Here is a 15,374-nt window from a genome sequence, read left to right on the forward strand (position 1 = left end):
GAATATGTGGCTTAAGAGTTGGTGCAGGAGGGAGGGTTTTAGATTCCTGGATCACTTGGACCGTTTCTGGGGAAGGTGGGACCTGTACAAGCGGGACGGTCTACATCTGAACCAGAGCGGGACTAAAATCATTGCAGGCGTGTTTGCTAGTGCTGTTGGGAGGAGTTTAAACTAATTCGGCAGGGGGAGGGGACACAGAATGTTAGCAGAATAGGGACACATCATAATACAGTAAAACAATCAAGTCAGAGGGAGTACAGCTGCAATAAGCTTCAAGGGAGTAACACAAGGCTGGATGGCCTCTACTTTAATGCCAGGTGTATTACAGGTAAAGCGGATGAGTTAAGGGTGAGGATTGACATGTGGAATTGTGATATAGTAGCCATCACTGAGATGTGGTTGAGGGAGGGGCAGGATTGGCAGCTCAACATTCCAGGATATAGAATCTTCAGGCGAGACAGGGGAGGGGGTAAAAGAGGAGGAGGTGTTGCATTATTAGTTAAGGAGTCCATTACTGCAGGAAGGAGAGATGATATCTTGGAGGGGGCATCGAATGAAGCTTTGTGGGTAGAGCTTAGGAATAAAAAAGGGGCAACCACATTATTAGGTGTTTATTATAGGCCCCCAGATAGTCAGCAGGAAATTGAGGAGCAAACATGTGCACAATTTGTGGAGGTGTGTAAAAACAATAACAATAGGGTAATTATATTAGGTGATTTCAACTTTCCCAACATTAATTGGGATAGACATAGTGTTAAGGGCTTGGATGGAGTGGATTTCTTAAAATGTGGACAGGAGAACATTTTAGGTCAATATGTAGAGGGTCCAACAAGGGACAGTGCATTGCTGGACCTAATTCTGGGGAATGAAGCCAGACAGGTGGCTGAGATGGTGGTGGGCGAGCAATTTAGTGCTAGCGACCACAACGTGGTACAATTTAAGTTTGTTATGGACAAAGAAATCAACAAGTTGCAAAAAAATGTTTTGGATTGGGGGAAGAATGGATTTTAGTAAAATAAGGCAGGATCTGGCCAAGGTAGACTGGAAACATACTTGTGGGGAAATTTACAGAGGAACAGTGGGAGGTGTTCAAAAATGAAATGGGGTGGGTACAGGCTCAACATGTTCCCTCAAGGGTGATAGGAAGGAGTAACAAGCCCAGAGAACCATGGATGACAAGAAATATTCAGGTTACGATGAGAAGGAAAAGAGAGGCTTTTAGCAGGTACAAGGGAAGCAAAGCAGCAGAGGTGTTAGTGGAGAACAGAAAGTGCAGGGTGGAGCTTAAGAAAGCAATTAGGAGAGCAAAGAGGGGAAATGAGAAAGCTCTGGCTGGTAAAAGTAGGGAAAATCCCAAGATATTCTATAAGTATATCAATGGGAAGAGGATAACCAGGGAAAGAGTAGGGCCCATAAGGGACCAAGGGGGCAATCTATGGGTGGAGCCAGAGCACATCGCTAGAGTGTTGAATGAATACTTCACGTCCGTCTTCACCCAAGGGAATGAGGATAAAGGTATCGAACTCGGGGAGAGAGACTGCGAGGTTCTTAAGTAAATTCATATAGGGAGTGACAAGGTGTTGGCAGGCTTAAAAGTGGACAAATCTCCAGGTCCGGATGATTTGTGTCCCAGACTGCTGAGGGAGGCAAGGGAGGAGATCGCAGGGGCTCTGACCCAAATTTTTAATTCCATTCTGGCCACGGGGGAGATGCCAGAGGACTGGTGAACAATTAATGTGGTTCCGCTATTTAAGAAGGGTTGTAGAGATAAGCCAGGGAACTACAGGCCAGTGAGTCTCACGTCAGTGGTAGGGAAACTATTGGAGAAATTTCTGAAGGAGAGTATCTATCTCCACTTGGAGAGGCAAGGTTTGATCAGGGAGTCAGCATGGCTTTGTCAGAGGGAGGTCATGCCTAACAAATTTGATTGAATTTTTTGATGAAGTGACCAGGTGTGTAGATGAGGGTAATGCAGTTGATGTAGTTTATATGGATTTCAGCAAAGCCTTTGACAAAGTCCCACATGGGAGACTTATAAAGAAGGCAAAGGCACATGGGATACATGGTAATTTGATAAGGTGGATTCAAAATTGGCTTAGTTGTAGGAGGCAGAGGGTGATGACAGAAGGATGCTTTCGTGACTGGAAGCCAGTGTCCAGTGGCATAGCACAGGGATCTGTGCTGGGTCCCCTATTATTTGTCATTTATATAAACAACATAGATGACTATGCGGGGGCAGGATTAGTAAGTTTGCGGATGACACAAAGATTGGCTGGTTGGTTAACAGTGAGGTTGAGTGTCTTGGGCTACAGGAAGATATAGATGGGATGGTCAAATGGGCAGATAAGTGGCAGATGGAATTTAACCCTGAAAAGTGAGAGGTGATACACTTTGGAAGGAGTAATTTGGCAAGGAAGTATTCAATGAACGGCTTGGCACTAGGAAGTTCTGAGGAACAAAGGGAACTTGGTGTTTGTGTCCATAGATCTCTGAACGCGGAGGGGCATGTTAGTGGGGTGGTGAAAAAGGCATATGGGACACTTGCCTTTATCAATCAAGGCATAGATTACAAAAGTAGGAGGTCATGTTGGAGTTGTATAGAACCTTGGTGAGACCACAGCTGGAGTACTGTATGCAGTTCTGGTCGCCACATTATAGGAAGGATGTGATTGCAGTGGAGGGGGTGCAGAGGAGATTCACCAGGATGTTGCCTGGGATAAAACATTTAAGTTATGAAGAGAGGTTGGATAGACTTGAGTTGTTTTCGTTGAAGCAGAGAAGACTGAGGGGCAACCTGATCGAGGTGTACAAGATTATGAGGGTCATGGACAGGGGGGATAGGGAGCAGCTGTTCCCCTTAGTTGAAGACAAAAAATAAAAATACCTGGAAAAACTCAGCAGGTCTGGCAGCATCTGCGGAGAGGAATACAGTTAACATTTCGAGTCCGTATGACTCTTCAACAGAACTAAGTAAAAATAAAAAAGAGGTGAAATATAAGCTGGTTTAAGGGGGAGGGGTAGAGCTGGATAGAGGGTCAGTGATAGGTGGAGATAGCCAAAAGATGTCATAGACAAAAGGACAAAGGGATGTTGAAGGTGGTGATATTATCTAAGGAATGTGCTAATTCAGGGTAGAAAGCAGGACAAGCAAGGTACAGATAGCCCTAGTGGGGGTGGGGTGGGATGAAGGGAAGGGATCGAAATAGGACAGATGCTGCCAGACCTGAGTTTTTCCAGGTATTTTTATTTTTGTTTTGGATTTCCAGCATCCGCAGTTTTTTGCTTTTTTCTTCTTTCCCCTTGATTGAAGGGTCAATCACAAGTGGGCATAAGTTCAAAGTGAGGGGCAAGAGGTTTAGGGGGGATGTGAGGAAAAACTTTTTTACCCAGAGGGTGGTGACGGTCTGGAATGCACTGCCTGGGAGGGTGGTGGAGGCGGGTTGCCTCACAACCTTTAAAAAGGATCTGGATGAGCACTTGGCATGTCATAACACTCAAGGCTATGGGCCAAGTGCTGGTAAATGGGATTAGGTAGGTAGGTCAGGTGTTTCTCATGTATCGGTGCAGACTCGATGGGCGTCTTCTGCACTGTGATTCTGTAGGAACCTGGAAAGTACTGAAGATCAGAGAGTCCTTGGTGTGCATATCCACCAGATCCCAGAAAGTAGCAGCGCAGGTAGATAAGGTGGTTAAAAAAGTATATGGGATACTCGCCTTTATTAGCCGAGGCATAGAATACAAGAGCTGGGAGGTTATGCTGGAACTGTATAAAACACTGGTCAGGCCACAACTGGAGTACTCAATGCTGTTCTGGTCACCACATTATAAGAAGGATGTGATTGCACTGGAGAGGGTGCAGATGAGATTTACCAGAGTGCTGCCTGGGCTGGAGGGTCTGAGCTATGAGGAAAGATTGGATAGTCTGGAGTTGTTTTACTTGGAGCAGCAAAGGTTGAGAGGGGATCTGATAGAGGTGTATGAGGGATAAGGTGGATCGAAAAGCACTTTTTCCATTAGTGGAGGGGTCAATAATCAGGGGACATAGAATTAAGTTAAGAGGTAGAAGGCTAAGAGGGGAGTTGAAGAGAATTTCTTTTCACCTAGAGGGTGGTGGGAATCTGGAACTCTGCCTGAAAGGGTGGTTGAGACAGAAGCTCTCATAACATTTAAGAAGTATTTAGATATTCACTTGTGCTGCATTAGCCTCCAGGGCTACGGGCCAAGCGCTGGAAAATTGGATTAGTGTAGTCAGATCTTTGTTGACTGGTGCGGACCTGATGGGCCGAATGGCCTCCTCCTGTGCTGTAAACGTCTGAGACTCTGAGTCTAAAAATACATATGCTAGTCCACTTTTGCGGATAAGCATAAAAAATGTAAAAACATGAGCACTCCGACCAGCACAAGCTTCTCCCCTTGTAGCCTAGCTCACTGGTGTCCACATAGGATTTCTTAAAATCACATTCTTCAAAAGACTAATCATGAGTAAACGAGTTTGCCAACACGAAAGTATGATATTTCTTTCTGAATGTTCAGACTTTGCTAATGAACTCTCCATAGAGAGCCAAAGACCATCCACAATGACAACTGGAGCCAGAGACAAACATCCTAATTTCAAAATCCAAAGAACATAAAAGAAGCTTTTACGTGGTAGCATTTTACTTTGAATTCTAGAGACTAATACGTGAATCAGATCCCAGTATCTACACTGTCAAATTCATTTCTGGACATTGTGCAATCGGAAGAATGTCAAGGCTTTGGGGAGGGCACAGAACAGATTTATTACAATGGTACCATGGATAAAAACTCTGGTCAAAGGAGTGTGGAGGAGTTGGACTTGTTTCCTTAGAGCAGAGAAGGTTAGAGGAGGTTTGATAAATGTTCAAATTCATGAGTAACTTTGATACGGTAAATAGTGGCAGGAGGGTCAGTAACTAGAAGGCACAGATATAAGGTGACTTAAAACAAAAAACAGTGTTGTGATCTGGATTACACTTCTTGAAAGGGTGCGAAGCAAATTCAATAGTAAAATTAAAAATGAGAATTGGTTAAGTACTTGGAGGAATAAAATATATAGCACTATGGGAAAAGGGCAGGGGAGGGGAATTATTTGGATAGCTGTACCGAATAGCCAGCATAGGTGCAATGGGTTGAATAGCATCCTTCTGTGTTGCATCATTCTATGATTTCAACTAACTCCTTTATCACATCAGTAGACTTGATGACCCATGAGAAGTGGATGCACAAATTTGCCACTGGGCCAAAGAAACTGGTTTTTGGCCACTGGTTCCACTTGGATCAAAATTCGAATTGCATGAATGGACGGCAGTGGTTCAAGGTGGCAGCTCACTATCTCCTTCTTACAGGCAAGAAATGCTGGCCTAGCTAGCAATACCCACATCCCGTGAACAAATACACAAAAGAATATAAAAGCAGCTCTGTATGTCTTGTCTTGTGCATGGCTATGAACACTAACTTAAAAAAGCATTAAGACACAAAGAGCAACATACCTTCTGAGTTCACAACGATAGTTCCAATCACACCTTTGTGAGATTGAATCCTCTTCAGAGTTTCCTCTACCTCACTCTGTAAATAAGAGAAAACAGATTAATACAAGACAGCATTTGACAGAATGCAAGTTCTCACATGGCAGTTCTTCCAAAGTGTGTTGACTGGTAGAATAATCATTAAAAACTTGAGAAAATGGGAATCTACTGGATGGACATCTTCCGGATGGACAAATGTTCTAATTAAGGGCCTACTCTAAGCGAGTTCTACAACAGAGTATTTAATGGTGAGGTTTTGAAATATTATCGGGTGGATAAGACTAAAGTTGACCCAGCTTCCTAAAATTAGATGAAAGAGTGTGAGAAAGGTACATAAAAAGGGACAAAGGAAGGGAGAGAGTCATTTCAGAGCAACACAGGGCAAATAAAAAGAGGAATCAAAAAGTAATAGAGACAATATGATAGCAAGACTGAATGAGGGAAGATGTGAGGGAGATACAAAAATGAGAAGGTGAGACACTGCTGAAAACATTGAAGAGAAGAAGCAAGTTTCACAAGAGACAAGGGAACATAAGGGAAAGACCTAGATTCAAGCTAACAGCAAGTGAACCACATGTTACCAGAGAAAAAGCATCAAATCCAAAGGTGGTACAAAGTTATAATTTCACATGAATACAAATATTTCAAACTTTGGTCACCCATTTGAGAAAGATACTTATCTGAAATAAAGGGAAGGGGAGAAACACAATTGTCCAGCCAGTCTATACTGCATTGACATACATCTTGATGACTGTCTCAAAAATAGGTGAGACACCAGGAAATGGGCTCCCCCAGCAGTACAAGTGGAAAACAGAAGGGAAGTAAACCCACAAGAAACTAAAGGGGAAAATAAGAATCTACCTGAGTTTTTTTTCCATTAAGTATATTAGCGTTATAAATTCAATTCGAGATAGCAGCCAATAACTAACAAATCTATCAAAGATGGGGAAGATGGTGGCATAGTGGTAATGCCATTGGACTAGTAATTAATAGGCCCAGGCTAAAGTTCTAGGGACATAAGTTCACATCCCTCCATGGCAGCTGGTGGAATTTAAATTCAATTAAATCAACTAATCTGGAATTGAAAGCTAGTCTCAGTGATGATGACCATGAAATAATGACTGCCGCAAAAACCCACCTGGTTTACTAATGTCCTTCAGGAAAGGAAATCTGCCATCCTTTCCTGGTTTGGTCTACATGTAACTCCAGGCTCTCAGCTATGTGAGTTTTAACTGCCCTCTGAAATGGCCCAGCAAGCCACTCAGTCATAGATGGCTCACCGCCACCTTCTCTAGGGCAATTAGGGATAGGCAACAAAGGCTGGCTTTGCCAGCGACTCCTTGATCCGATGAAAAAATAAAAAACAGTTTTACTCATTTCATTTACAATATATGATTTATGTACAGTCTAAAAACAACTTCTTGTGCCTCAAACAGTGTTTGATAGTTTTGGAATCAAACATTTATTCGAACAATTTTCTTAAATATGATCAAATTAATTTTTCTTGAAACACTGACTCCATTCACCAGCTGGCGATGCTTGGATTGGAAGTGGCAGTAACAAAGCACTTACAGGCCACACTAAGCTGGCAGCATTACAAAGCCTGCTATGCCACACATAGTGACAAAAGTACAGAATGTTACCAAACATTTAAGGAGTTAGCCAACCAACCCTGCTAGAAACATTTCAGTTTAGCACGCAAGTATTCCTTGGATCAGAGTACTCAGGTGCATACATTGTAGCTTTCAGAAGTGATGCATAGTAATAGCTGTCCATGGAATAAATAGATCATTAGATGCCTTTAAAACTTGCTTTACCACAGACAGCGCACGAGCTTCAACTGGTAATTTCCTTGAAGATCGCAGCTAAACTGAAAGTAGGAGATAGAGGCATCGATAGAAAAACAAAAGGTTATAGCTGGGTCAGTGTGTGCCTTAGCAATTAAAATAATATAGGAGGGAGCATGAATTTTTTTAAAAAAGGATAGGTTTCATTTAAAAAGAATTAGTTCCCCTTACCCAACTGAGGTGTCAGGAAGGAAGGCACTATTTTCTCACAGGACTCTTCACAGTTTAGCCCGAGATCCAGGTTGATAGTTAACAACACCTATTCCATTACACTGTGGAACAGCAAAACACTGCACAACTGGCAGGGGAAAAAAATAATCATATGTAGTAGTTAGTGGCAAAAATAAAACAAAAAAGGGATAGGTCTCAAAAGTCTGTAATATTCCATGTTTCTTATTCATTCATGGATGCAAGTGTGGCTGGCAAGGCCAGCATTTATTTCCTGCTCTAATAGCTTTTGAGAACGTGGCGGTCCACCACTTTCTTAAAAGGCTGCAGATTGTGTGATGTTAGGTAGGCAGCTCCAGGATATTCTCCCAGTGACCACAGGGAAAGGCAATATATTTCCATATTCCCATTTCTGACCTTATGATGAAGGGAATGTCAATAACAAAGCAACAGAAGATGGTTAGGCCCAGGACACAACCCTGAAAAATTCCTTAGGCTGAGATGATTGGCCTGTAACAACCACAATCATCTTCCTTGTTTGACTCCAACCCCCATAACACCACCCACCACAACAAGCCCAATTCCCACTGACTTCAATTTTACAAGGGCTCCTTGATGCCACACTTAGTCAAATGTTACCATGATATCAAGAGCAGTTACTTTTGCCTCACCTTTGGAATTCAGCATTTTTGTCCATGCTTGGAACAAGGTTGTAATGGTGCCTGGGGATGAGTGGTCCAGGCGGAAACCAAACTATGCATCAGTGAACAGGTTACTTGTATGCAAGTGGTGCTTGATAGAATTATTGACACCACCTTCAATTGCTTTGCAGATAAGAGTAGACTGATGAGGCGGTAATTGGCCAGATTTGATTTGTTGTTCTATTTGTGGACAGGACATACCTGGGCAATATTCCGCATTGTCAGGCATATGAGCGTTATAGCTGTACTGGAACAGTATGGCTTCTGTTACAATATGGCAGGTGGTATTTGCCAGGCTGACCAAATCCCAAAGGGAAACTTGGCCAGGCTATCACAACAATTTTGCAACTTGTATTTATTACGAGAAGGTATGTACACTGAAGTCAGAAGAGTCCACTACCACCTTTAGAGATTTTAAAGATTAAATTAAAACATTAACAAAAGAAAAGATAAAGTTAAACACACAAGATTTCAGTTAAACTTAGTCTTATAACAGTTCTCAAAAGATTTCTACTTAATTAGACTCCTAACTACACACCCCTTTTAGGGAACAGTCCAAATAGATTCTTAGTCTATAAAACATCCAGCAATATTACCACAAGCACCCACTGTTGCTATATGGGAGGCGTTTCACAGCTTCCCTCTCCCATCAACAATGGAACTCCAAGGCTTTTAACAAAACCTTGCACTCTGGATCAAACCAGCACTTCTCTGGGGTGGATAGAGCCTGCTTTTTCACAGGTCTATTTCACAACAGCCCACCTCTCAAAATCTCACAGGGCCACTCACCATACAGCTTTCCATCTTTCTTTAAATGTATTTACTCTTTTGATCTTTAAATCGCATTGTTTCACAAGTTACAGTTCCCCAGAATATAAAAATCTTTCTTGTCGTCCTTTGTTATGGCACAGCCGATGGAAAATGCTGAGTTGTTCAAATCCCAAAAATCCCAGAAACTTGAAATAACTGCCACAATTGTTTTGCAGTTTGTAGGAATTTGAGATGCATGCCTTGAATTCAGTAGTAATAAGACCACCAAAGTCTTATAGGTTTTTATAAAACTAAATTAAACATTAAGAAGAAGTTTTTAAATACATACATAGACCTACAAATTACTATGATAACCCCTATTCAATCTAACTCCCAGATGCACTTTCGTTAAGGCAACGGTAAAACACAGATTTTAAAAGGCCCAGGCAAAGAAACATGATACCCTTGTTATGACCAATGCAGTTAGTAAAGCAGAGTTATTTTAAAAATTCCAGAGGGAAACTTAAAGTTATTGGTTATGACAGTTGTTTAAAGTGTTATGTTTGAGATGCGACACTAAACTCAGGAATCAGACCACTAGTTCTCAATGTGTTACATTAAAACTAAATGAAACATTTTATTAGTTTACACAGGTTAAAATATATGTATACATGGCTACAAATTACTATCATTGCTTAAATTCCCAAACTAATCTCCATTAAAGGCAACAGCAACCCATAGACTTAACCAAACACTAGGAAAAGCATTTTCACCGTACAAATTCAAAATGAGGTTCTTTTCACTGTGGAGCCAGTTGAAGGCCTTTTGATCTTACATTGCCTCTGCCTTAACGATCGAAAACTACTGAAGTTATACCTACCAGCCCCATTGAATGTTAATTCTCATTGTATCAACAGCCTCTCTGAACTTCACCTTTTAACAATGAAACCCCTCTCATAATACCAATTTTATTAGTAAAATAAACATATTGCTTGGTAGCTGCTAGAAAGGCGTCAATTTTCACCCCACTTGAACGCTCTATTCAAAAAAATGCAAATGCACGCTATCTCTCTCAAATATCAAAACTAATACATAATGCATCTAGCTGGCTTTAATTCAATTAAGACATACCTGCAGACTAAACCTCTATTTTAAAAGAAAAATGTTTTCCAAAATATTATATACATTAATCGCTTCATGGCACCCTGACCAAGTCGAATTCAAAGTTAGTTTTCTTAACTTTAGTCCTTCAAAGACAGCAGCTTGAGGCATAGATGCCGAAGGCTTTTTCACACTTGTAGGATCTTAAAATGCCTTCCCTTACACACAGCCTTCACCCCTTTATACATATTTTCCTCTTTGAACGCAAATAGCCATTGTTTCATTGTGTCTTTGGATTTTATCTTTCTGATAATAAAAACCTCTCATAACACTAAGTTTTACCAGTAATCTTTGGGAAAAATTAACACACTGTTTCTAAACTTCACCTGGCTGGGTGACACATTTCACCCCCTCCTTTGAAAACAATCTAGTCTGATTTATTTATTTAGAAACCTATGTTTCTAAGCTTCCCTATGTTTACCTAATTAACACTTCAAACCTAACTTCTCTTCTTACATCAAAGCACTGACTAATTCAATTAAGTCTCACACACACACATAGACACAGACACATCCCACTATTACTCTATCTTACAATAAATTCCAATATTATGAAAATTATTACATCTTCATGACATCCTTATGGCCAGCACTTTGCTAATTGGGACTAAAAAACTTAATAACTTTGCCTTATTTATCTTGCCAGTTGTAAAACATCTTACCATGTCACTTTGAAAATCAAACAACTTATCTACAAATGTAAATTCCATTCACACTGCAGCTGCTGAGACCTCATCTTAGCTTACCCATCTCCATTTCAAAATGCCTGTTTTTCTTTACACACTTAACTCATTTGATGATTCAAACCTTGCAGTCTGGCCATTTTTAGTTTAAATAAATTAGACACACGCACATGCAAACCTGCTTCAGTATCCCACAGTATTAGGAAAAAAATGATATTTCCTTTACACTTGGCTATGGATACAGCTAATTCTGGAGCATATCTCCAATATTATAGTCAATACATTGTCAGGGCTTGCAGCCTTTGCCATATCCAATGTGCTCAGCCATTTCTTGCTATCAAACTGGTGAATTGAATTGACTGAAAACTGATATTTATGATTCTGTGGATCTGAGGAGGTGGTGGTGGAGGATCATCATCCACTGAGCACCTCTGAAGATGTCTTTTTAATTGACATGTTGGGTTCTGACATCAAAGAGGATCAGGATGGTTGTTTCACTGTCTACACCTTTCACAGCTGGTTGTGGCATGACTGCAGAGCTTTGATTTGATCCTCTGGTTGTGGGCTGTCTATAGTACGCTGTTTCTGCTGTAGTCCTGTGCTGTAGTTTGCATTAGGTTGGTACCTCATTTCAGGTTCGCCTAGTGTTGATTCTTTTACACCTGCTGTATGCCTACTCTGGCAGGTATATCCTTCAGGACTTGGTAAACCTGGTCAGTAGTGGTGCTACCAAGCTACTCTAGATGATGGACATTGAAATACCATCCAAAATGCATTCTGTGCCCTACAGGCTCAGTGCTTCTTCGAAGTAGTGTTCAACACTGATTCATCAGCAGAGGGAGGACAGTAGGTAGGCAATCGGCAGGAGCCATGAATTAGCAGACACCTTACCGTGAAGGTACAATAATTATTAAAGAAACCAAACAGCTTACACATCAAAAAAAATTGAACACGCTTCTGTGCAGGATGTAATTTTTTGTCATTGAACTAAACTGTGTTTTCAAGGGTTGCATCACTTGCAAACAAAGACAGTTACAAAAGGAAATTTATAGATCTCAGTTGAGTTTTTCAAACAAGCACAATTCTATTTATCATTGCTTTTGTCTTTGACTCCTTTAACAGTGGGGAGATGGGGAGAGGAGAGAGGCAGTATAGTAGTAGTGGTAATATCACTTGACTAGAAATCCAGAGGCCCAGGCTAATGCTCTGGGGGACACATGTTCAAATCCCACCATAGCAGCTGATGAAATTTAAATTCAATTAATAAATCTGAGAATAGAAAGCTGGTCTCAGTAATGGTAATCGTCAATTGTTGCAAAAACCCATCCGGTGCACTACTGTCCCTTAGGGAAGGAAATCTGCCATCCTTACCTGGTCTGGCCTACAATAATGTGGTTGACTCAACTGGCCTCATTTCAGGCCTCTGTAATGGCCCAGTGAGCCAGTCAGTTCAAGGACAGTCAAGAATGGGCAACACATACTGACCTTAAGACCATTGCCCACATCATATGAAAGTATTAAAAAGAAAGAGGATGCTGGATTGTTTCTTGCCCAATGATAAGAGATTGAGTGTAATGGGTCAATGCTCTCTGGAGCATAGATGAATGCCATGGAAACATAGATTCTGAGGATTTTGAAAAGTAGATGCCACAAGGTTATTTCCCCTGGTTGGAGAGTCTAGAACTAGGGAGTATGGTCTCAGGTTATTTCAGACAGAGATGGGGAGGCAAGATCAGCTGTGAATCTTTGAAAAGCTCTATACCAGAGAGCTGGGGATGCCCAGTTGGAGTACGTTCAGGGAGATAGAATTTTGAACTTGGGCAAGAAAGTGGAGGCTAGGTCAAAGGTCAGCCATGATCTTTGGCACAGCAGGCTTGAGGGATCATATGGCCTGCTCCTATTTATGTTATGCTATTTTTAATTTTTAGCAGGATTACTTGGCATATTGATACAAGAACACTGCTGGGAAAAACACTTTTGTCAATATACAAATGGTGCTCTTAGATCAGTACCGCAAATTGCTTCAATCAGCAATGACCACCCCTTAACCCTAAAACTACTCGGCTCAACAGCTCCCCAGAAACAACACATATTTAGAGGGGCAAAACCTGTAATGAGACTGCTCGAGCTTATTCTACAACCGAAAACAGATACACTGCCACGAACTCACCTACCCACCATAACTGATGGCAACAAAATAATTCGAAAATAATTTACCCCATTGCTGAGTCTAAGATCCAACTAACCCCAAACTGGACAGAAACCCACAGCTACTTTTTTCTTTTTTAAAAAAAACGGGGTGGAATTGGCAAGGGGTAATTCGGCATCGCAGTTTTAAAATGTTAAAAGCTAAAATCAATACAGCCACACGCCCGAGAGACAGGGAAACCCTTAAAACAAAAAGCCATTTCCAAAAAACATCCCTACGAGAGCTTGTCGTTTAAAACCGCCAAGGACGGTGTGTTGTTTTGGCTTTAAGTATATTTAAATGGGTTGAGCAGAACGGGTTCAGTTTACATGGTAAACAAGGACATGATATTGAAACAGACACAGCTTTAAACCCAGCCCCAGGCCCTGAGTCAACGTCATTCCCCCGGCCCAGTGCTGGACATTCAGAGGCTCGGATGCTGACAGGGCGGGCGGGGGTGCATTAGGAAATGGCATTGGCACCCCTTCAAAGAATAACCTACTTCTCCCCCCCCCCCCCCCCGCCCCCCGCCCCCCGCCCCCCCGGGCCTCATTAAATAATAATATTTTTTTTCCCTCTTTTTGCTTTACCATCGTCTCCTCCCGAGGTCCCAGTCAGGAACAACACACCGGTACAACGAGCGGTTGCTAGGCGGAACCGGAAATGCCTCTTGACCCGGATGCAATAGCCTGTAGTTAAGGGGGGGGCGGGGTCAGGGAAGCGGTGGGTGATGAGAGCAGATCTGCAACTGGAGCTTGGAGTAACCGTTCAGCCCGCCACTTAAACTAATCATAGGATTATGACCACAGTACTTGACAAATTCGTGTTGAATGTGTAGGGTCAAGAGTTGGGTGTAGAGCGTGACTTGAATTATATAAAAGCAAAATAACGCGCGGATGCTGGAGATCTGAAACAAAAACACAAATAGCTGGCAAGACTCAGCGGGCCTGACAGCATCTGTGGAGAGGAAGACAAAGAATTAACGTTCCGAGCCCGTATGACTCTTCATCAGAACTGTACTTGAATTATATAGTTTGCTTTGCTCGTGATAGGAGTTAATTGAAACCCTTAACAAATAATGTTTAAATAATTGGAATTGGAGGTGATTGGGGTACAGTTTGGGCGGGGGGTTAAGTGGCAAAACACTTATTTTCCTGCTTTTGACAGCTTGGGTTAAGGGAGTGACCAACTGTCTGTCTCATTGTTTAAGGGATTGTCCCTTATTTTGATTGTTTCTCCTGCATCCCTCAAGCATGTCCCTTCCTTCTAGCACAGTGACTGAGTCTGGGATCCTCTTTTTGATTTTGCCTGTTTTCTTTAGTGAGAACTTTCTCCACAAGCAACCAGGGGGAGTTATGGTCAGAACCGCCCCCACCCCGGACACTATGGTCACCAGCCCGCTGCCCCTACCCCCATGGTCAAAGTGTCCCTTATTTTATTTCATAAGAGTTGGTCACTGTGGCTAAGGTTTCCAACTCTGGTTGGAGGTGTTCTTGAAGGTTATTACATTCACCTTATAAAGTTTAGATCCTTTATAGTTGTCTAGCTTTGCTTGTAGTTTTGCACCAACAGTTGTTGTCTGAGAAGTTCTGAGAACCAGCCACCTGCGGGAAGGGAAATCGAGGGCAATGAAGAGGGGAAACCAAGAGTGAGGAGGGATTTGTAGAGGTGTGAGGAATTTTGAGTCCATAAATAAGGAAGGGGACAGTAGGGATTATAGGCAGGTACGCTGATTGGCAACATGTGACAAGTGATGTCACACAAGGATCTATGTTGGTGCCTCAAATATTCATTGAATTTAAGAATGACTTAAATAATGGGATGGAAAGGCACAATTGCATATTTGCCAATGACTCAAATAAAGGTGTTATTTTAAGTAGTGTGGATGGAAGTATAAATTTACAAAGGGATTTCCATAGATTAAGTAAATGGGCAAAACTGTGGGAAATAGTTCTCAATGTTGGCAAATGTGAGGTCATCCACTTTGGACCTAAAAAGGGTAGTCTGTGAGTCTAGGCATGGTAGTGAAGGTAAATCCGCACAGCCAAGTGATTGCCTCTTCATTAGCTGAATTTAAGATAATTAGTCTACTACTTACCTCCTTGTGGATTGTGCCTTTGCAAAGGTCTGGAGAGAGATGCAGTGGTTTCTGTCGAGGTTCATCCCGAGCAGTTCTGTGACACAGGACTCTGTGCTCTATGGGCTGTTCCGGGGACACACACCGAGACAAACATCAACTGCAGCTGGAGGATCATCAACTCGGTGAAAGACGCTCTTTGGTCTGCCCGAAACTTGTTGGCCTTCCAGCGCAAAGAGTTGTCCCCGACCGAGTGT

The 15,374-nt window shown here is 42.0% G+C and overlaps 1 protein-coding gene across 1 annotated transcript in view; it reads right to left on the reverse strand.

Moving 5' to 3' along the window:
• The window catches only part of dynlrb2 (dynein light chain roadblock-type 2), a 29,288-nt gene extending 15,557 nt beyond the window's left edge, over positions 1 to 13,731 (reverse strand). Inside the window, exons 1-2 of the mRNA XM_078544625.1 lie at positions 13,631 to 13,731; positions 5,508 to 5,583 (exon numbers count right to left, since the gene is read on the reverse strand). Coding sequence (XP_078400751.1) covers positions 5,508 to 5,583; positions 13,631 to 13,633 — 79 coding nt within the window. The 5' untranslated portion in view covers positions 13,634 to 13,731. The remainder of the gene's footprint in view (positions 1 to 5,507; positions 5,584 to 13,630) is intronic.
• Positions 13,732 to 15,374: the final 1,643 nt, after the last annotated feature.

This window comes from Cetorhinus maximus, chromosome 6 (assembly GCF_964194155.1).
Source record: "Cetorhinus maximus chromosome 6, sCetMax3.hap1.1, whole genome shotgun sequence".
NCBI classification, from domain to species: domain Eukaryota; kingdom Metazoa; phylum Chordata; class Chondrichthyes; order Lamniformes; family Cetorhinidae; genus Cetorhinus; species Cetorhinus maximus.